This window comes from Catharus ustulatus, chromosome Z, assembly GCF_009819885.2.
Source record: "Catharus ustulatus isolate bCatUst1 chromosome Z, bCatUst1.pri.v2, whole genome shotgun sequence".
Lineage (NCBI taxonomy): Eukaryota > Metazoa > Chordata > Aves > Passeriformes > Turdidae > Catharus > Catharus ustulatus.
Window position 1 is genome coordinate 45,921,554 of NC_046262.2, and position 22,589 is coordinate 45,944,142.

General features: G+C 45.5%; 1 protein-coding gene across 2 annotated transcripts in view; it reads left to right on the forward strand.

The window, feature by feature from the left end:
* The window catches only part of LPL (lipoprotein lipase), a 53,611-nt gene that overhangs the window by 23,261 nt on the left and 7,761 nt on the right, over nucleotides 1-22,589 (forward strand). The window contains exons 1-3 of one of the 2 annotated variants that reach the window (XM_033086187.2): nucleotides 13,903-14,351; nucleotides 21,048-21,211; nucleotides 22,353-22,532. In XM_033086187.2, coding sequence (XP_032942078.1) covers nucleotides 14,288-14,351; nucleotides 21,048-21,211; nucleotides 22,353-22,532 — 408 coding nt within the window. In that variant the 5' untranslated portion in view covers nucleotides 13,903-14,287. Of the gene's footprint in view, nucleotides 1-13,902; nucleotides 14,352-21,047; nucleotides 21,212-22,352; nucleotides 22,533-22,589 lie in introns of those variants that run through there. The other variant, XM_033086188.1, reaches the window with a different exon arrangement.

Consider the following 22,589-nt stretch of genomic DNA (forward strand, 5'->3'; position numbering starts at 1 on the left):
GCCCAGTTTCAAGGGTTCCCCTAAGAAAATGTGGACCTCTCATCTGCCAGTATGAGATCTGTCATGACATTCAGTTTCACATAGAATACAGTGGGAGAACTCTCTGGATTTGGATGAGGCGCTAAAATTGCTTTGTTTCCGGTTCATCAAATCCTGTGTGTAATCTAAGAAAAATGGAACTTTCCTCTGGCTGAATCTGAGCTTATGTTTGACTTTCTGGAGGTTGAATTATATTCTTGAGGGACAAGGAGCCAGAGAAAAATTTAGAAGGCTACTGCCAAAAGTTGATGGTAGGGACTTGAGTAGATGGAGGGATAGCAACAGAGTCAGTCGTTTTTCTCCCAGGGAGTTATTCCAGTTGACTCTCTTGGGGTTTGCAGGGCTGAACATGTGAGTGCGAAGGGCTGTGGTATCGGTGGCTTGCTGTGGGACTTTGGGGCTTGAAGTGGCTTAAAGTGGTGAGTACTGGCCCTCTATGGGGGAAGGGGGGAAAACATGCAAGACATGATATTCAGACATGTTTTCTGCTTATTTCTCAGCAGACCTCACTGGGTGGTCTTCAGTCAACCAAAATCTTATGAGATTGATATGTTTCCAGTCAGGATACACAGAAATGCTTCATTGTAGTAATCTGTGCTGGATCAGGAGATTTCTACATAAGGGCATAAACCACTTTGGAGCACTCCTTGAAACCCATAGTGAGGTTGCATAGGGAAAGTGTCCTATAACCAAGTGAGTTGCCCCCATATGCTTATATGCAAACAAACACTTGGGACAATCAAAACACCCAGACTCAATAAATGAATCAGAAGTCTCTGAAGGTGCTGAGGACATGCTGCAGCTGTATTCAAGGAGTACAGTAATTTCACGACCATGAGGCACACTGGACTATAAGGCGCACCTCTGGGAGTTGGCAAATTTCGCAACTTTGTACATTATATAAGGCGCACTGGACTATAAGGCGCACTTTTTTTTTTTTTCAGCAAGGATCCACTACTGGCTCCCGCCACATGGCTGATGGCTGTGGCACCGCCTGCCCCTGCTAGCCGTGGCCCAGCCTGCCCCTATTGGCTGCGGCCCCGCCGGCCCCTGAGCCGTGGCCCCGCCTGCACCTGCCAGCTGTGGCACTGTAGCCCCGCCTGCCCCTATCGGCCATGGCCCCGTCGGCCCGGGCACCGCGGCCCCGCCTGCCCCTATCAGCTGTGGCCCCACTGGCCACGGCACCATGGCCCCGCCTGCCCGTGCTGGCCATGGCCCTGCTGGCCCCGCCTGCCCCTATCGGCTGCAGTCCCGCAGCCCCGCCAGCCCCGGAGCCATGGCTCGCCTACCCATGCCGGCTGCAGCCCCGCCAGCCCCAGCGCCGTGGCCCCGCCTGCACCTGCCAGCTGTGGCAACGCAGCCCCGCCTGCTCCTATCAGCTATGGCCCCGCTGGCCCTAGCACTGTGGCCCTGCAGGGCCGCCCTTGGCTATGGGGCGGCACGGGGTGGGGCCTCCCTCGGCTTAGGGCGGCACGGGGCAGCCCACTCCCTCCCTCCCCGCACAGCTTCTACTGGCCAGGGGATGCCCGGTCCCGCCCCACCTCGTGGCTCGGCTCACGGCTTGCACTCCCGTGTTGGCAAATTCCGCAACTTTGTACATTATATAAGACGCACCAGACTATAAAGTGCACTTCCAGGTTCGGACCAAAATTTTAATCAAAAAGGTGCGCCTTATAGTCGTGAAATTACTGTAGTTTTACAATGGAGTGTTTTCAGTCTGTGGTGTGCACATCAACTACCTCAAATTGCCTCAAATACTTGTCTCCAAAGCCACACATGTTCGCAGATCACCACAGAGAGATGGTGCTTGCAGGATGTAGATAGCCATCTGTGGTGAATACTGAGTTCCATTTAGCAATCACTTGGCAAGGCTAGCTGCAGTGCAAGCACAGTTCGTGTAGTTTCAACTGTGTACCTTCTCCAGGGTATTGTGTCATGCAGGAAGAGCCTCTAACTTTTAAAAAGGTCATGACTGGACTCCCAAAGGACTGAGATAGCCCTTCTCTATCCTTGGGGAAGAGGTTAATTTTCCAGTGTATATGGGTGTAGACAGAGAAAGGATGGTGTAAGGTCTTGGAACAAAACATAGAGCTGGGTTTAAGCAAGTTTGAGGCTAGAGGGGAGTAGGCCTGATTCTCTTCTTGAGTTATTTACCCAAGTGCAAAGACCCTTAAGCACAAGTTTGGCTTTACTGTGTTGATAGAGAAGGATATGCTTAAGTGAGAATGAGGCAGGAAGAAAATTATCAGCACAAGAAAAAATTAGAAAAAAGGGTGTATTTCTGCAATACAGACCTCAATAAGAAAGATGAAGGAAGTGTTTGTCCCATGAGGAAGAACTCAAAAACTGAATTTAGAATGTATGTATTTTTATTCTCAGCAGGATTTTTAAGTTTAGCAAGAAACAAATCCATTTTCATGTCCCTTGGTTTGACCACATATCTGGAGTGTTTTAAAAGATGAGACGTCTTTCCAGCTTGTGCAGCCATAACACACAAAGCTAGTGAATTGATCCTACCTGAATTCCTTTTAGGTAGATGGGAAACCTCTTTTGTGCTATATTGATGTTGTAAGAATTATTTGCCATAGCAAGTGGCAACTGTCTATGTGAATCTGCTGTATCATTTGTAGGGTTAAAGTTACTGGAACTTCAGAATCTTTTTTTTTTCATGGCACATTTCAGAAGGGTTGGTGTATGCAGCCTCAGGACTTTGAGTTTTGGGTTGGATATTGCAGGAGTGCTGTAAACAAAAGGGGCTGATGGATGGACCAGGCTATACCACCCTATGTGCAGTCCAAAGTTTTGCCTCCAGAATAGGTGCTTAGGGAAAGGCTGGCAGGTACACCACCCTACTTGACTAACACTAGTTAGCTGGCTGACACAAGGGAATATGTGCCTCCAGACAAATGGGATTAATCAGCTGTTTTACACACTTCACATGATTCTGGAGGCCATAACCTCCTAGGGAACTGTCAGTATTAATTTCACTTGCAGTTTCAGGATGTAAGAGTTCTCTTCCTTCAGACTGTTTCCTGTTTCCATGTTTCACTGCATGCTGTGATCACTGGATGACAGGTGGTGAGGAAATATATCTTTGCTGCAAGTGTCTTGCTTTCTATGCCTGCGTCCAGCTATGGTAAAATAACTGGGGAAATGCATTTCTCACTGAGCATCAGTGAGTGCAGCAGCAGGAGTAACTAGGTACAGATACACACACTGACATACTTCAGCAGGCCCCCAGTAGGAAATTAATTCTGTTCCTTGCTGAAGTCAATCAATGCTCCCAGCCCCGTGCTTCAACAGCACCAAAGCCTACCAACAGGCTGGGCTGGGAGGAATGTGCCTGTTCCCTTGCAATTCTTATCAGGATAATCAGTAATTCCTCTTCAAGGAGATACCAGACTCTGTATTCCACACACGTAAACCCATCATTGTAGAAGCAGGGCAATCTGGCCAGGAAAAAAGCCATATAGTAAAAGGTCTTGTTTCACTGTAAGGAAACCTTCACTGCCAGATATTGCAAAGTTACTAGTAGCTAATTAGAGCTGACTTAAATGGTATTTAGTGTGTTATTCCAGACGAAAGTACTTTTTCACAGAGAGCGAATGCAACAATTACACAGATGCCAAATTATGAATTATAATTTATATTTTTCATGTATTTGCATTTTCAGATTCTGTTTTCAGAATTTTGAAATTTATGCTGATATTGTAAAGCTGTGAACTTTTTTTTTGGGAATATATGTTTCATTTCTGATAAAAAATATATTAAAAAAAGCTACATTATTTATTTCTTTCAGACAAATGACAATTGGAAGGGACAAAAAAATTGAAATTCCTGCCTAAGACCAAACACAAATGCTTCTTAAAACCACCAGTGATCACTAAAATAAAATAAAATTCAATTAAATTAAAAATTGTTCATTATTCAAATTTAATTTCAAGGGCTGGGTGGCCATTTCCATTTTTACTCATTAAAAACAATTTTAAAAGGAGGTTATAAACCAGAAGTTTTTAAAAATCAGTGTTTTGCTTTAAAGGTGTCAAAACAAAAAGGTTGGGTGGAATTACTTTTTAATTGTGAACAATTTAGTTAATTCAGCCCAAAACTGCAAAATACTGTGATTGAACCATAGCCTAACTTTTCAAAGCCAAGAACTATTTAGGCTGAAAATACTTTGCTGAGCTCTACTTCTGCCTCAAAAGAGAAGCCTGCAGCTGTTTTGTCGTGAATTATCCATGGAGCACTGAGTCCTTCCTTTACCATGCCTAATCAGCCCCAAATTTGCCTTAATCCATTAGCTTTGTTTGCTCTGTTGTCTGTCTCTTCTTTATCTTGAAGGAATAAAGGTGACAGCCCAGAACCAAACAGTGGAGGACTGTCCTCTTCAATTGCTTGCAAAGCAACTCACAGGGTAGTTTATCCCTCTAATCAAAGTCCTATAATGCCCCTAAAACACAAATAAGTACAGTAAATTCACGAATACAAGCCGCACTGAGTATAAGCCGCATCTCTGGGTGTTGGCAAATATTTCGTTTTTTGTCCATAAATAAGCCGCACCCAAGTATAAGCCGCTCTGTCGTTCACAGTGAGGACCCGCGTGCAACAAAGTTGCCAAATAGTAACAGAACAGCGGCAGGGTGGGGTTTATTGGCTCGGCTCGGGCTGTGCAGGCTCGGCCCGCTAGGGGCTGCTGACGGGGCCAGGTAGCCCAGCCTGGCGCTGCTGCTCGGCGGGGCCACTGGGGGCCAGCCACCACTGCCACTGGGCTCGGTCACCACAGCCCGGCGCTGCCCTGCGGTGGCAGGCAGGGACGGAGCCCCCACAGCTCCCATGGCGGCGGGCAGGGACGGAGCCCCCCGCCACCTCCCCGGGCCGCGGCAATGGCGGCGCAGGTGCCCTGCCGCCTCCCAGAGCCATGGCAGTGGCGGCCCGGGTCCCCCACCGCCTCCCCGAGCCGCGGCAGGGGCGGCCCGGGTCCCCCCTCTCCTCCCCGGGCCGCGGCAATGGCGGCGCGGGCCCCCCCCGTCTCTTCCCCGGGCTGTGGCAGAGGAGGGAAGGAAAGACCTCTCCCTCCGCTCTCCCCGCCCCCCGTGCTGCCTGCAGGCAGCCAGGCTCCACCCGCAGTACAACAGAGTAGCGATTTGTAACAATCGCAAAATGCCAACTTTGCAGCTGCTTGGGTCGGCGCTCTGGCAGGCATTTCTGAGGTTGTAAATGTCAGAAAATTATTCACATATTAGCTGCTCCTGATTATTAGCTGCATTTCCGGTTTAGGAGCAAAATCTTAGTCAAATTGGTGCGGCTTGTATTCGTGAAATTACCGTAATTTTTTAAGATCTCCCTTGTGAAAGGAAAACTTCGTATAGGAAGCAGTTTTACCATGTCACTAATGAAAACTCCTTTCAGGCTATTTTTTCCCTTTTACAACTTTTTTTTTTTTTTTTTTTTTTTCCCTTTTTGTCCCAAGACTGTTAAGGAAAAGAAATACATGTATAAATACAAAATATAACTATTTAGAACAAACCAGCCATGCTTGGCTGAGATTACAAACCACAATACCCAGATACGAACTACTGAGGGAGTCAGAGAGTGGCTTTCCGCTAATTTGCTCTTCAACCTAAACAGACTGTTACAGAGAGAGATTAGCAAACAAGAGAAAATCAGTGGCAGCTTATGAACTGTTCACTAGTCCTAAAAGGAGTTGAATCTTTCCGAATGAGGGTATATTTTATAGAAGCAGGTAGTCAGACTCTCCTTCCAGTCCCACAATTGCTTACAACTCAGAGCTTGCATTACAGATGAGTAAATATTTAGCTTTCATGGCCACAAAGGAGGGTTTGATGTTGAGAATGTTAAACCTTAAAGACCAGAAGGCAAATAAAAATTACTCCAGCATTTGTCCTTTGAAACAAAACAAAGAAAGCCTAGCAGTTTTTAAGCTAGACTCGGTAGTATTCATTCCTTCTGCTGTTTGTTAATTTCTGTAGTTTCTTCTCAGGCTTGCTAGTTCAGCCTTGTACTTCAACCGCAGGACTTCTAGAAAACCACAGGATATGGATACAATTCCATGCACCTCTTCTTCTCTTTATTCCTTGTAGAATACCACAAGGTGTGCATGGGCTGGGTTCATGCACAGCCAGCCTCTCCAGTGGGACAGTGCAGTCTCATTGCATTCCCAGCCTCTCATCACATTTTCTGCAGCAACACTTAGAGTAGGTTTAGTGGCATATCTAGGAGCTGAACTCAGGATCAGATCTAGGCCAGGACTGCTACTGAAGAGGGTCCTCATTTTGGCCTTCAGGGTGTAAAAGCATCAAGCAGCCAAGCATCCCCAGAGTGACTGGTAAATGCAGCTTTCCTTGGAAAGAGTCATCTCTGTTAGGAGCAATGTGAGCATGTGGAAGAGGTAGAAAGTGCCTTTTGCAAAAATTCTGTGCTACAGCTCCTAGACGGGAAAGTGCTTGTTTGGTCCTGGTCTTGAGGCAAGTTAAGGCATCCAACGGGAGCTGAGCAGTAACACTGAGCACCAAAAAGGCGGAGGCCATTTGCTAATCTGTGGGAAGTTCTGTGCAAAAGACAATTCTGTCAAGTTTACATCAAAGTGCCCTCAGGAAAACCCCAGGAAAATGCTTGGAGGAAAATAAAAATCAGCAGTGGAGAGTTAATAATTTCTTTTCGCTGGAGAGGAAAAGCCTAGCTCCAGCGCACAAAGCCTAGCTTAGTGCCCCGTGGGTGTGTTGGCTGAGGCAGCACCTAACCTGTGGTGTGCTCCTGTGCCCAGCAAAAGCTCAGCGTTGATCCGGGGGCGCTGGTGAGTGGCTGGTGTGAGGGTGCCCTTCCTAAAGCAAAGCAGACGTGTTTCTGGGACCTTCCCACTTAATCAAAGCATTTTCAGAGCTTCCACAGCCCCACAATCCACAACACTATGTTCACTGGAAACTTAATGTGATTTTATTTGCCCGTGAGTTTTGGGAAACAAAAAATCTTTATATGTTTGTCTTAGGTCAAAAAGTACTTTTTAATGTTCCTACATGCAAAGAACTGGAAGCGTCAGACCAATATAAAATAATACCTATGGATGTGAATGACTTTAAATCCTAACACTGGAAAATTTGAGAAAGAAATTCACTCAATAACAAAGGAAGCAACATATTAAAAGAGCTGCATTTGCAGAATTCTCATGGCATCAGAGAGATCGAAAATCAAGTTCACATGTCCCTAATTATTTAAGAGGAATTCTTAAAATTCCCTCAGGATAAGTAATTTGAAACAACCCACAGAGCTATTTTGCTTGTTTCCTGGGGCAAATTTATGTCACAGTTTGGTAGTTACAATGTTATCAGCTGCCTTGGAAAAACAGGCTCTGCTAATGTGACCATTACCTAATTCATGCCTGGAGTCTGATCCTTGGAGGTTTCTAAGCCTTTTAGTGGTCCCTTGAATGGCCTCTTTATAACTTTAAACACAGGGGCATTCAGTCAGGTGGCTGCCATAGTAGGAAAACAGGAAAGTTTATAAGAATAACCATTTTTGTTTGATGTCCTACCATCTGCACAGCTGCAGACTTGTGTATAAACACACATGACTACTTTTTCACCACTATACGTGGAAACAAAAAATACCCAAGACTCTCTGGGAGATGGGAGAGTGGAGGAGATGTAGGTACTGATGGAGCCTGTTATCCATGTCTTCTGGAGGAGACAGAGGCAGAAAATACTTTTCCCTCTTTTCCTGTTTTTTTTTTTCTTTTTTTCTGGTTTTATCTCCCATTAAGAGGGGGGCCTGCCCTGCTGAGGGCAGTCTGTATTTGGGTTTCTTTATGCTCCTCACATTGTACACAGCCTGGGGGCAAGCCATTTCAATCTTTAGTGCCTCAGCTTCTCACTCTCCTGTGAAGTGCTCACACATGGCCTTAGGGGCTGCAGAGGGTGTTTTCCTCTCACCCGGATCCCCACTGCTGCCGGCTAGGATCCCACGGGAACGCTGAGGCACTGCTGCAGTGAGTCAGGAGGAAGGTGGTGTCAGAGACCATCAAAGCAGCCAAGTTTCCATCTGCTCTCTGTGTGCTCTGGCTGGTGGAGAGGGCCCTGATGCAGACTGGCTGTACTTTCTGCTTCCAAGGCTGCCCTTGGTGCTCAGAGCTGGTGCCCCTGGACTCCAGCAGGAGCTGGAACGTGCCTTTGCTGTGGCACATTATTTGGCAATGTCTTCAATGACAGGCACGTGACTTGCACAGTAAATGTGACAAACTGAGCACTTTGCAACTTTAAAAACAGAAAAAAGCTTTGTCAGATTTGTGGCTATAGATGACAATCATGGCAGCTTTTGGTGCTCTGAAGGCCAAGTTGATGTACTTCCCTAACAAGCTGTCTCTAAAACAAAGCCCCCATGGAAAATGTGATTTTCCAATCTGGAGAATCCTGTCTGTGGGATCTGAAGACCTCCATGACCAGGGACTCAGGTCTGCCATTTTTCAAGTATCTGCCATAGTTTCCATTGTGTTTGGAGTTGATGGATGAATAGTGAGATCTCGTTGCTGTGGCCCTTGTCCTTCCTCTCACCTTCTCCTCTTCTTTGTGAGTCCTCTTTGTTGCCCTGTCTTAGTTTTGGCAGGAGTATCTCTGGGACAATGACCACAGCTACACATATTTCTAAAAATATCAGCATACTTGTCAAGATAGTGAAGTATGCAATGAAATGAGAAGTGGAAGTGAATACTATTTCTTGTTTCCTTACTTGTGGCAAACTGAACAGATCAGGGAAATTTTACCATACGTATGTAAACTCATGCTGTTTTCTGGTCATAGTTTGAAGGCAAATCACTAACTGAGCTCAGGCTTGGCTTGAAATCTTTTAAACCCCTTAAATCTTTAAAATAAGAAGTAAAATTGATACCCATAAAGGTTAGGAGCACAAAATCACTGCAGGATTTCTCTGTGGTTCGTGGAGGCACTGCATGAGTGTGCCTTGACTGCAGGCAGGCTGAACTGTCCTTTGGGGAGCACACTCCTCACTCCATGAGCACTGGGTTTGGATGTCCACAGCAGGAGTGTTGGGCCAAGGGGGCGTTTTTACTTACCAGTTGCAAAATTCCAGAAAAGCAATGCTAAGTCAGCTGAAACTTTAAATAAAAATTAAAACAAATCCCCTTTGGGATGAGATGGAAATGTCAGCCCAAGGATGAATCTGTTCTCAGTAAGTTGCAAGCAACTAAAGGAGATACAAGTTGGAATCCAGCCTTGGCTGCACCATACACCATCTGTCAACCTTGTAGAGTGAAATAAAGAAAAAGCAGAGAGCCTGCAATTATCCTCTCCCTCGTTGGATAGCCCAGAGGCCAGAGAAGTGGATTCTCTTCCCTGATCCATTCCTTGTGACAGAAGTGACATTAATTTTCCCAGGGTGGGGTGCTGTGCATTGCTCTGTCATCCTACTCGCTCTCCCCTTGGCAAGCTGGAACACAGACTGCCAGGCTGGGACCTGAGTGAGAAGGCTCTCTTCCCAGGCCTAGAGATATAGGTGTAGCAAATAGCAGGAGAAGAACATGAGAGAACAGGAGGTGCTGAAGTCTCTCCACTAAGCACACTGCTGGCAAAATGCAGGAGATTTCTTCTGCCCTAATAGGCACCTAAGCATTGCTAGTACCGAGCACTTTTAGTCCGCCAAAATCTCTTCGCTCTCTCCTTCTCCCCCATGCCCTTGCACATTTTCGTAACCTCACCAGAGTTTCAGACAACGTCATCTTTAACCTACTGCAGGCAGGACTTGAGAGCCACGCGAGCAACAGCGAGGGGGGACCACAGCTGATCAGAACACCAGCCCCATGGCCAATGAATGGGGGACTTGGACTACACTCCCCTACACACCACCCCAAACAGGGTGCTGGAATGTGTCTTGCTTGGCATTGCATTTTGAAAGATGTGTCTGGCAAGACAGCTAGCTGACTTTGGCAGGCACTGCCATTAGTGTGATAATCAATTAAAGAGCAGCTGAGGAAATCACAGCATGAGGTTACTCCACAACTGGATCCACTGCTCGCTACCAGAGCAAGGCATCCTGGTTTCTTCTATATCTCTATTTTTAAAAAAGGAATTAGTAGCTTACATAGTGCACAGGAAATAAGAGTGTAGGATGAGGAGGAATGAATCCTTGTGCTAATCAGCACAAGGAGGACCTTGTCTGTGAGATAAGACAACCTGGGAACAGAACAGCAAGTGATATCACAGCAATAGAAAGGACAAATATGGTAAGACATAACAGCTAAAGGCTGTTTTACACAAGCCTCTTCTTGTTTCCTATGTGACACCAAAGACAGGAAGAACCTCTCTGCGAAGCAGAAAATTTATCAGGAGGAACAAGTGTCCTGTCCATTGCAGTCAGAGCGACAGCTGCTGCATAGCTCCCCATATTTCTATGTCTTCAGCTAGGCTCTTCCAGGTACTAACAGGTGCTAGTGAAGGCGGACATCTTATGTTCCTAAGTAGACACCCAGGTGGTTCCTTTCCCACTGCTATCCATTTAGGGAGACTCGGAATAGCCACCACACACAGGCTTTGGTGCTCTCACCTGCCTGCACACCTGCCTGTCACTGGGCTGTCCCTGCCCCTGCTGAAAGGTACCTGCAGTCCCTGCTCACTGCCAGTGTGGAGAAGCAGGCAAATACTGGGCCATAAAAAGGGTCTGTTGATGAGTGTGGGTGGGGCAGGCTCAATAGCCACCCTCAAGCCCCTGAATGTCTTGATGCTGTGTTGTTCCTTACTTGAAGCAAAGAGGCTCAGCCCAGGACAAGAGAACTTCTGCTGTGTGTGAAGTTATTGTTGAATTTGTTATCCAGTTAGAGGATATTGAAGCAGGCAGGGAAGAGTAATTTTTTATTCCAGAAGTGGAGTTTCATTAAAAATGGCTGATTTTCAGAAAAATACATTTTAAAAAAGCATTTCACTGATACCTTTGAACAAAGTAAAAGTAGAAGAAAAGAATCCTTTTTTTTTTTTTTTTGCTTGTTTCCTTGAACTTAGTAAAGAATTCATCTAGAAGCTTGCACTGACTTTTTGGCTTTATTTTCACTATTTTTCTTCTGGGCGGGGAACAAAAAAGTTCAAATATTTACAGAAATTTTAAAAAAAGACTTCTTACTTGTATTTCCTATTCAGAAGGAGACCAGACTGTTTTCTGCTTCATTCTAAGCAGATACTTTTCTTGGAAGACTTCTCACCCTCAGTTATAAAATCGTTTATGTTAAAGCAGTATAAAAACATTCGAAGTGTCGTGATGTGTCGCCCCCCTTCTTGCTGTGCTTCAAGCTCTCTTTGGAGCATTGTTGTGGAAATTAAATTTTCTGGTTGGGTCCCCCCTTGTTTGTCATTGTGTGAGGCCAGTGAATTTGCTCAGGGTTTAGCACAGCTGCACCACAATGCTGCCTGTGCTGTGTTGGAGACATTTCTGGGCTTGTTTTCTCTTTAACCTTCTACATGGTCTGTGGGTGCAAGTACCAGTCTAGTTATGCAACTTCTCTCTTCATTGCCCAGGCTTTCCCCAGTCCTTATTAGAAGCAATGCATTTTAGCTCTCACTATAGCACCTTCTACCCACTTTGGAGCCCATGAATACTATAAATCAGGCTCTGTTTTACAGATGGGCCTTTGCTTTCCTCTCTAGGATTATGTATTTCACAGAGGAAGAGGAACTCAAGTCCAGTTAATGATTACACTGAAGCATCTTGAGTTGATGCCATGAAGCTTCTTTTCCATCCAATCCCGATTATCTGCAAGGGAAAAAAGATTTTTAAATGTTGAAAAATGTGCTGTGTCCAACCTATTTCAGATTATTTTACATCTGAGTTTACAACAGACTTAGGCACTTTGTTCAAGACCAAAGAAACCGGAATTGTCCCCTTCCCCCCATTTTTCATCACTTGAAAGGTCTTTTTTAGTGTTTTGCTTTTATTCTTCCTTCCTTTTTTTTTTTTCTTTTTTTTTTTTTGTAATATGGTGGGCACTTTGCTTAACTCTTTCTTAGATACATAACAAAAATTATGCAAACAAGCCTTTTCAGTGTAACAAATTACATTTCCTTCTGTGTAGTGTAAATCTGCTGCCTGCCCTTGCTATTGATGTGTTTCAGAAACTATATTGGGAGTTAACTGTAGGTCTGATTACAGCCTGTGGATTTACAGACAGATCAAGCAATCTATGCAAGGTTGGTGTGCCAAGAACTGGCAGTGTTCCTTTCTACCTGATCCTATAAGCATTTACAAGTACACTACTTCTTTTCCCACAAAATTAATGTAATATGCAATATTGTAAGCTTTTTTTTCCCTTTTATTTTTTTTTTTCTTCTGTCCTGCAGTAGCCATGGATGTATTTGTCAGGAGACTTCATCCTCTATTTTGATCTGATCGGTAGATAGCATCACCTGTGGTTAGGGTTACCTGGCAGGCTCCCTAACAGCAGCCTGCCTCAAAGTGTTTGTTCTTTTACTTTGCCTTATGCTGCCATCAGGGAATGAAATTTTCTAGGAAGGATGTCTGACCCTAGATAGAGTCAGGCTGATTTCTAAGGCGGAAATTACGCTATAGTGTTTAAACCAAATTAGATCAAGAGAAATGTATTGTTTAGTCCACACTTGGGGAAAAGAAAGATGTGAAAAAATTCTTGCTATTGTTTTGGCAAGAGGGTTTCAAACACTTTGTGTTAGAGGATATACTCAGTACTTAGCAAGCTACAGCACAAACCATGTTTTTCCCTGCTCACATCACCAGTATCCTCTGGGGAGGAAGGCTTGTCTCTCCTGCCTCTTCACCTCCAATCCCCTGCTCGGAGTCCCAGTCTCTCGCCCTACCTCACCCACTGTGCTGACCCCCTCCTCTTCCTGCCACTCAGTTGTCTCAATGGAAAAGTCTCAGCATGAACAGTTTGTACCCTCACTAAATTCTTCTGATGCCTTCTGGATATAAATAGGGATTGCTGATGGAGAAACTCTAGTTATGTCTTGGGGGAAAATGTATTCTCACTTATAGATCTTACTGGTCATTTGGCAGAACCTAAAGTTGGAAAGGTGACCCAGTACTACTGCTACACTTTGGCAATCTCTTATTGAACAATGTCACTAATATAGACACTAATATATAGATATTTTTGGTCTCCTAAGCTATCTGGTATGAGAAAGATCTGTTACCCTTGAAGTGAATCCCATTCACATTGTGAAACCTAGGGAGTTCTTATTCCCTGTGTCACAAGCTTCTTTATGAAGCTGGGCCTTTGGCAACAAACTGCACAATAAAATGAAAACTGGTACTGTTATTAAATTAATGTCCTTACATAACTGGTCTTTCACCCAGTGGCTGCCAACACAAATCTCAGTTCAAACCATATTTCTGAGAGGAGGGCAGAGAGAGTTGAAGAGCTCAAGGAATCAATTTTTTTATTTCTCAAGAGCACAGATGCAATCTCCAGTGAATTAATTTTTTCTCCAAACTTGTATCTCCTCGAGTGCTGACAAAACAAGGTCCCGGCAAACATTTTTCAAGGAAACAGCAGAAGGCCCCTTGCAAGCACTGCACAGAAAATGCAGTTAGCAGCAGGTCACTGGTGCAAAAGCAGGAATGGGAAGGCAGACCCCGGCAGAGGCACAGCAGAGCTAGGTCGGCACAGGCAGGAGGGACCAGGGGGTGAAACGCCGGGACCGCATCCTGGCTGCGCAGACTGGGCTGGCAAGGAGGGCTCGGAGCCAAGGGCTCTGTGCACGCCGTGCCGAGCCGAGCCGGGGCCGTGCCGCTCCATCCCATCCCATCCCATCCCATCCCATCCCATCCCATCCCATCCCATCCCATCCCATCCCATCCCATCCCATCCCATCCCATCCCATCCCATCCCATCCCGTCCCGCGCCATGGGGCGCCCCTCGGGAGCACCGAGCCAGAACCCGAACTCGAGCCCGAACCCGCCCCGCCCCTCGGCGCTCGCCCAATGGGCGCGGGGGCTCCAGTGCATATTTGCATATTCGGACATTTGCATGTTTGCATATTTATCTGCCTATTTGCATATTGCCCGGGACATAAGGGCGGGCGGGCGCGACGCCGGCAGTGCTGGGCACTCCCGCGGTGCCCCGTCCGTGGCTGCGCTTCTGCGCCGCACTTCTGTGCGGTCATCATAAGTTTTAAAGAAAAAACCGCACTTACTTACTTCTAAATTTTGTAATTTTTTTTTCTTTTCGCGCCGAAACTTGCGTGTGGCGGCGGGAGGCGAGATGTGGAGGAAGGCTTTGGTGGCCGCCGTGTGCCTCTGGCTGCGCTGGGCGCCTGCTCTCGGCGGTGAGTCCCGGGACACGGGGGGCGCGGGAGCGAGTGCCTACTGCTTTTGGGAAAGGGCGCCCGCGGGAAGCGCTGCCGGCCTGGCGGGAAAGGGCAGCTTGTAATCCTGCCTTTGTGAAGCTGTCCCGGAGTGCTTGGGATGCTGCGGGACCCGGGTGTCGCGGAGTGGGCTTGGAAGCCTGGAGACTGTTTCCCAGCCGAAACTCGGGCTCGCAACCTGCCGGGCTGATGGCGCGACCTGTTGAGGTTTGGGATGTGTTTTTTTTCCCCAGAGACAAGGTGGCTTCCGAGAGTCCCTTGCGTCCCAGCAAGGGCTTTGCACAGCAATAGTACCACGGTAAGGTCCCTCGACTTCCTCCTCTGTGGAACTCATCCATCCCAGCATCCCAGCTTCGTACAGTTCTTGATCCTAGACAAGGCAAGGCTGGGTTTCGTCGTTATCGTGGTAATGCGTTCGAGTTGTAGTTAAGCTCGCAATGAGCAGAATCCACTAGGGGAAAAGTGAACAGCGTGTTTTACTCTCTCTAGGTTCACTCACGGCTGTGTTTGCGCTCTGCCTGTTGTAGCTGCACTCATGCACAGACACCCTGTCCAAGCTAGAGGAAGTGGCAGATGTGCAAACGGTGCTGGGTTTTCACTAACGCTCTCTCATTTAATCGCAATTTAATTGAAGCTGTTATGAACAAAGAGACCACTACTCCTCAAGCTTAAGAAGTGAAAAAATATGGCTAGGAGTACCCTGTCCCAGGCTTACTTTCTTACATTGATCTCCCACACATAGTACCTATCTTTAAAAGTTTCTGGCCTTAGAAGAAAGGGTGGCTGTGGCTCCTAGAGCTGCTTTGTGATCCTAAACTGGAATATATAAACTGTTTTTTCTGCTCTAGATGCCTTTGTTACTTCTTTGTGTACCAGAAAGCTGAAGGGAAGTATTCAAAAATAAGAGGATGGGGTGCTACGGTACAGCAAAAGGAATGTATTCTAGCTTTGAATTCAATCTTGTGCCATCAGAGACAATCAAAACCTCTTTTCATCACAGTATCCAAGTTCTATCCAGTGAAATAACTTTCTTCCCAGAGAAAGCTTTCATCCCTGCAGGAGCTGATTTGCCACAGAATTACTAATAATTTCATTATTTCTTCTTAGGAACAGGTTATATGAAAGCAGGTTGTGTGTTCATCCTAAAGCAATTCAGGCCTTTAGTTCCACACTCTTCCATACACACCACAGTAAAAAGATTTTGAAACCACAGAAAACACATGATCCAGCCCTCCAGGAATCCAGAGTATTTTAAGAAAAAGACTTTCTAGGTGAAGAAAATGTTGGTGTTTCAGGAAAAGATAAAAACATTGCTAGGAATACATTCAGATCCTTATTTTTACCAGTGTAAATCCAGAGTCAGCATATTTACACTGTTGTGTGATGTGAGCTGTTGGCTGTTTCTATGGCTTATGTTTGGGATAGACATACCAGGGCAGCTGTGGCATGGCCTTTTGAGAAACAATTAATTTCTGAGAAGGCACAGAGGTGAGGCTCTCAGACAGACATCAAGTTGTGCTGGAGATTAGCATGATCCTAAAGGAATCCTAAAGGTTTGATGGAATCTCCTCTGTGCAGAAGTATTTGCCTGCTAGGACTTTCTCATGCATCCTTACCTCTATATTACTGCAAAGTCTGTCAGTGGTAGCATTTTAATTGTCTTGGGCTAATTCCAGATATCCCAAAGGGACTGATGCATGGCTAGCTATCTGCTGGATGGAGTTCTGAGTGTCCAACTGTTGCTGAGTAAAGACTTGATAGGGAGTACCATGGAGTGGGGTGGGCACCCCTGTGCACAGTAGGAGAACAGCAGTTTGGCAGCTCAGAACTTGAACTGGGAGGTTCTTGCTTAGCTTCTGAACTTGTGCCCAGTAGCATTCCAGAGGTGTTGCTCTTTCCATTGGCCCCACCTGAGAAGTGAAGCAGAACATAGTTTCAGGGCTCTGCCATTAAGGAATACATAAATAAACTTGAAGTTGTAATATTTTTGCAGCAAGGTTAAACAATAACATGATTTGTGAGGTAGGTTTCCAGGGATTGCAACACACAGTAGTCTGCTTTCAGTGTAGATCAAATTAAATTATAACCGTTTCTGTGATATTGGCCCTTTACCACAGCTTACTGTGAGTTTGCTTCAAAACTCTTAGGAATTCTGACTAATGTTGGATGTATGATCAATGATGGGTGATCCTAATTTTGAATGTTGGCTGAGGAAAGATTTAGCTCAGTTAATTATGCTAGTAAATGTTTGATGTTATGTGCAGATATTTGCTGCTGTGCATGTATGTGCATGCATGTGGCTGTGGGCTATAGAAGACATGGTCTAGCAGTATAATTTCTAAGGATCTTTGCACCTAGCTAATAGTATTTCCATTTCTGAGTGCATAATGCTAGGAAATTGTTGTTTATCAAAGATTTCATTTTTAAAACCATAGTTTAGGTGCACTCCTTCTGGCAAATGCATTGTTATCATATTTTGGCGACCTGCGTGATGTGGGCAGTTTAACTTTTGATTAATATTCCAGATGTTGTTACTTCCTCAAGACTCACATTCTCCACCCAGCTGAACATTGGTAAACAGTTTCACAATCAAAATAATTTGCCAAACTGCCTTGGGCTTTCTGTGAAAGAAACTTGAAACTGAATTCTCTTGATTGGTGTATCAGAATGCCTGAAGTCAGTGAGATGCTTTCAAAATTGATAATTGATAGGAATCCCTAACTGAATGGAATGTCACAAGTTGCAAGTCCAAAGTGTCACAAACTTTGGACAGGAAAAACAAAACTACTGACTTCCCAGTTAGTAAGCTTTTTCACTCCCCACTTTCTTAGAATTCTGTGACTTCTTGATACCTTGCTGCACAGGATAGCTTTTTATTTTTTTAAAATATGGAAATTCATCTTGTGGAAGGAGGGGTGTAAGAAAAGTGTATAGCATGACAAAATGGTGAAGTTTTGGTGATGCAGCCTGAGAAGCCAGCTTCCATCTGGAACTGGTCCTTTAATTCTTAATTTTGCTCCCTTAATTCTGTTTCAGTCCCCTAAAAAATCCCTTTGTAGGTCATGTTTACTGTGAGCACATAGCAGAAAACTTTGTTTTGCAACGAGTTCTCGTATTTGTAACTGTGGGCTTGGAAGCTTTGGAGATGCATAACACATGACTTTGTAACTTTTCTGAACTATGTCTGGGAAAGTGTAGTTTTTAGCAAAAGCATGGATTTCTTTTTTGTCTGCATGTGTTTACTTTCAGTCTGTTTTATTCAAAGGCCTTGTTTAGAAATGGGACTTGCATTCTTGTCATGAAAAGCTACTTCTGTATCTCAACAAAGATGTATGTATATTTCTTGATTTCTAATTTCTGCATCTACATTTTGAAAAATGCAATGTTAATTCAGATAAATTTCTGTCCACCTTTCAGAAACATGCTGAAAACTGCCTGGTTTTGGGTTTTTTATGATTTAATTAACTTGAGTCAAAACGTCATACTAAACTGTGGTGAGTGTGTACATTGGCTGTCTCTGCGCTTCTTTGTGTAAGACTGTAAGAATGAGGCCCAAGAGTTCACTGTCTCAGGACATGATTCAAGGATACTTCTCCCTTTAATCTGTGAGGAAAAGGTCTGTGGCAAGTCTGCGAATGACAAAGTTGATTCTGAATAATTTTTTTAATAGACCAGTAAATACAATGAGGTATGAAAGCAGAAGCGGGTAATACTAATTTTCTGAAGTGACATTCTGTGTAGCTTCTTTGCTTCAGGTTTAAAGCATGGTACATGTAGGTGTTGGTCTGTGTGGTAAGTATGTACAGACTATGTGCACCTGTATTCTGCAGAAGCTGGGATGTGAGGTGGTGCTGCAGCATGTGTGCAGCACAACATTAGGTGTAGACAACATAACTTCTGCTCTGAACTGCACAGAATTTGCAAAGCCAAACTCAGGCAAATTCCCAGGAAAGCTTCTTGATGAACACACCATGCAGAAGTCTGTAATAAACTCCACTACACACACACACTTCCCTTACCAAAGGGTATCTTGCCTGCTGGGAACTGACCATGTGTGGACATAAGATAGCATGACACTTTTTGTGGGCATAAGATGATAACAGTAATTTCTTCTGACTTTCTAATTCCTCATACAACATAGTCAAATGAGAGAAGTGACTGCCTGCCATTTCCCTAACTCTTGGGTTATTGCTTTGCAGCTGCTGCTTTCCTGGTGGTGACTGTATCTCAGTGATTTTGCGTTCTCAAATCCCCATCAAAGATTTTTAGACTAAAACATGCAAATATGTGTGAAGCGCTTAGCACATCTTCAGTGGCAGGTGCCACTGTACTGCAGTTTTTCTAAGCTTAGTGCACTTTTCCAAGTGTACCTTTTAGTATAAGGGTATAAGTATAGTACACTTAGAATTGTAAATTTCCTATGAGCTTGTTTTCGAAAGAACTGTGGTCTGAACTTAAATGCAAATTCTAATATGTGTTTGTAATTGAAAACACACTACAAGACAGGATATCAATGTAATTTAGATTTTGGATGATTATCAGATAAGTGTAATCCAGAAGGGAAATGATATCTAGGTATGAAAGGAAGCACTATTAACTAGTGAGCAGGTGGACTATTCTTGTTTGACTCCCTGTACTAGGAGGGAATATACATAATTGACAGTCCTAGTGTTGTATGCCTTACAGTTGAAAGCTGTTCTTGTTGCTTTCAAGGTTTTACTAATTCACATCTGAGTGAAAAGTTATAGCTGATATTTAACCAACCCAACCTTTGTTACTTTTTTTCTTTTTCTGGTGAAAAAGTAAATAATATAGGTCTAAAGATTTGCACAAAATATTTTGTACTGTCAGTCGGTTACAAAAAGAAATTTTGAACTTGTGAAAATGTAGAACACATTTTGTTAGTTTGGTAAATTTAGCTTTCATTAGTGGGTAAAATGTTATATTTACCATTATGTGAATACTTCTACTAGTAGAGGGAAGGGTAAGGTCTATGAAAAATACCTTTCTTAGGAGGAAGGAGGCAGGAAGGGGGCCCTCGGTATAATTATCCTGGATTAGCTAGCCAGCCTAGCACAGTCAAGGTCAAAACCTAAAGCTGAGTACTGCCTCTGTTCAGTGAACGGTTCTTGCTTTCCTGCATGTGCTTTGACAGGTGAGAAATCAAGCTGAACTTGGGCAATGCTAGGCCATTGATTATGGCTGACAAGTTTCTCTGAGACTGCTACATAAGCATTTGTTCCAAGGCTCTGTGCTGGTTTTAGACCTAACGCAAGAGGTTAGACCCTGATTTCTTGTGACCCTCCAAGCAAGCAAGGACTTCCCAGACTTTATAGAGCTCCCAGAGGTGAGGTCAGGCATAAATCAGTGCCTTGCTTTGTGTGGTACCTTGAATAACACCAGAAAAACTGTTTTGAAAAAAATGAATTGTTAGTTATTTATCACCTGAGTGATGCAGCACAACTTTATGCAGGAAATGCAATCTACCAATTATTGTAGAAAACCTCTTCTGCAACAGGAAAAAAGGAGTGGAAATCTGTTTTGCCTGCATAGCATAAGGTCCTTACCTTGTTCATTTGTATTCCCCATGGTGGCTTGGAGCTATTCATTAATGTGTGTTTGGGAGTTTGTGAAAGGTTGGTGGTCTTCATGCCAGGAAAGACAATGCTGAGCAGGACAGATTTGGCCTAAGTTCAGCTGCACTTGAAAAACAGGCAATCAATATTTGCCTAACTCAAGTTGGGGCCTGGGTTTTGAAAAGTTAATTACAGGGTGTGTTGTACATAGAGGCATTTAAGACTTGAATCAGACGTAAAAAGAGGAGACATTTAAGTTTCTTCCCAAAGGAAATAATGAGTATGAAGCCTAAAGTCTCTTCTCTGTCTTGGCAGGAAAAGGAGTACTTAGATCTTGAAGCTGGAAGTTGGAGGGAGTGATTTTTGCAGGGCATGACATACTTTGTTACCACCAGTACATGATCTGCACCTGCTTCTCAGCCTCCTTTCCTCTGCCTCAGGCAGAGGACATATTTTTCTGCAGCTTATTTTTCTATAGATTATCAGATGACCAGAAAATGTACTGCAAAATAGACTGCTGGTTTGCTAGTTCGGTTTCTCTGATGGGTGTCTGATCTTCTCACCTGCTGTTTGTTGGTCGAAACTTGAAACTAGTATTTTATAAAACAGTGGTGACTTCACAGCTTTTAATGCACTGCAACTACGTGGTGTTATAAAAAGGCAGTGATTATTGGTGAGGTGATGTGGCAGATACACCACCAAAATATGTAATAGTATGGTAGCAACTCTGTTTTCCTGGATGACTGTCTGTGACTGTCCTGTGCAGTTTTCTGTACTCTTGAGATACTTAAGAGGTTTCCTGATTAATGTAATGGGGAAAATACTGATTCTTAAAATGGATTCATACCTCTCTGACAGCTCAGCAGATTTTTACTGTTTTAGCAGGACCTTGGAAAGGGAGCAATTTTCACCCTTTCATTTCCCCTTTACATGGCTGTTGTATGTCCATTGAATGCTGTAAGAAATGAAAACCACACCATTTCTTGACTGTTCCAGATATCTCTCCAACACTGTACCTGTGCCTTCTGACTTTTTCCTAGTCCTCCTAAAACACTGCTATGTATTTTTTGCACTCTTACAGATGATGAAAACAATTTTGAGGGAATTGAGAGCAAGTTTTCTTTACGGATGCCTGCAGAGCCCGATGAAGATGTCTGCTACCTGGTTCCTGGGCAGGTGGACAGCCTGGCACAGTGCAACTTCAATCATACCAGTAAAACCTTTGTGGTGATCCACGGATGGACGGTAAGACAAAATGGGGGGAAGTCTCCCTTTTAACCACACTTCCCATAAACTCTGCAGAAGTGTCTCACAGATATATTACAGTAAATTCACGAATACAAGCCGCACTGATTATAAGCCGCATCTCTGGGTGTTGGCAAACATTTCGGTTTTTGTCCATAGATAAGCCGCACCCGAATATAAGCCGCTTTGTCGTTCGCAGCGAGGACCCGCGTGCAATTAGTAACAGAACCGCGGGAGGGCGGGGTTTACTGGCTGAGCTAAGGCTGTGCAGGCTCGGCCCGCTAGGGGCCGCTGACGGGGCCAGGTGGCCCAGCCCGGTGCTGCCGCTCGAGGCCACCCGCCGCTGCCACTGGGCTCAGTCACCCCGGGTCGGCGCTGCCCTGCGGTGGCAGGCAGGGACGGAGCTTCCCCCGCTCCTACGGCAGCGGCGGCGGGCGGGGACGGAGCTTTCCTGCGCCCGTGGCGCCGGCGGCGGGCAGGGACGGAGTTTCCCCGCTCCTGCCGCGGCGGCGGTGGGCGGGGACAAAGCACCCCGTCGGCTCCCCGAGCCACGGCAATGGCTGCGCGGGGCTCCCGTCGGCTCCCCGGGCCACAGCAATGGCTTGCGCGGGGCTCCTGTGGGCTCCCCTGGCCGCAGCAATGGCGGCGCGCGCTTCCCCCCCCCCTCCCCGGGCCGCAGCAATGGCGGCGCGCGCTTCCACCCCCCTCCCCGGGCCTCAGCAATGGCGGCGTGCGCTTCCCCCCCCCTCCCCGGGCCGCGGTGGGGGCGGCCCGGGTCCCCCCTCTCCTCCCCGGGCCGCAGCAATGGCGGCGCCGGGCCCCCCCCGTTTCTCCCCTGGGCTGTGGCAGAGGAGGATAGAGAGCTCTCCCGCCTCTCTCCCCGTCCCCCGTGCTGCCTACAGGGAGCCAGGCTCCACCCGCGGTGCAACAGAGTAGCGATTTGTAACAATCGCAAAATGCCGACTTTGCAGCTGCTCAGCTCAGCACTCTGGCAGGCACTTCTGAGGTTGTATTAGCCGCTCCTGATTATTAGCCGCATTTCCGGTTTAGGAGCAAAATCTTAGTCAAATTGGTGTGGCTTGTATTCGTGAAATTACTGTAATATATCTCCTATTTTAATTAAAATCACCCAAACCAACAGGTGACAGGGATGTATGAAAGTTGGGTCCCGAAGCTGGTGGATGCTCTGTACAAGAGGGAGCCTGACTCAAACGTCATTGTGGTGGACTGGCTAGTTCGAGCTCAGCAGCACTATCCGGTGTCTGCTGGGTACACCAGGCTGGTGGGAAGGGATGTCGCTACATTTATTGACTGGATGGAGGTAAGACATGGAGACATGTCTGTTGGGTAGATGGAGTTAAACTCTTGCAGACAGTAA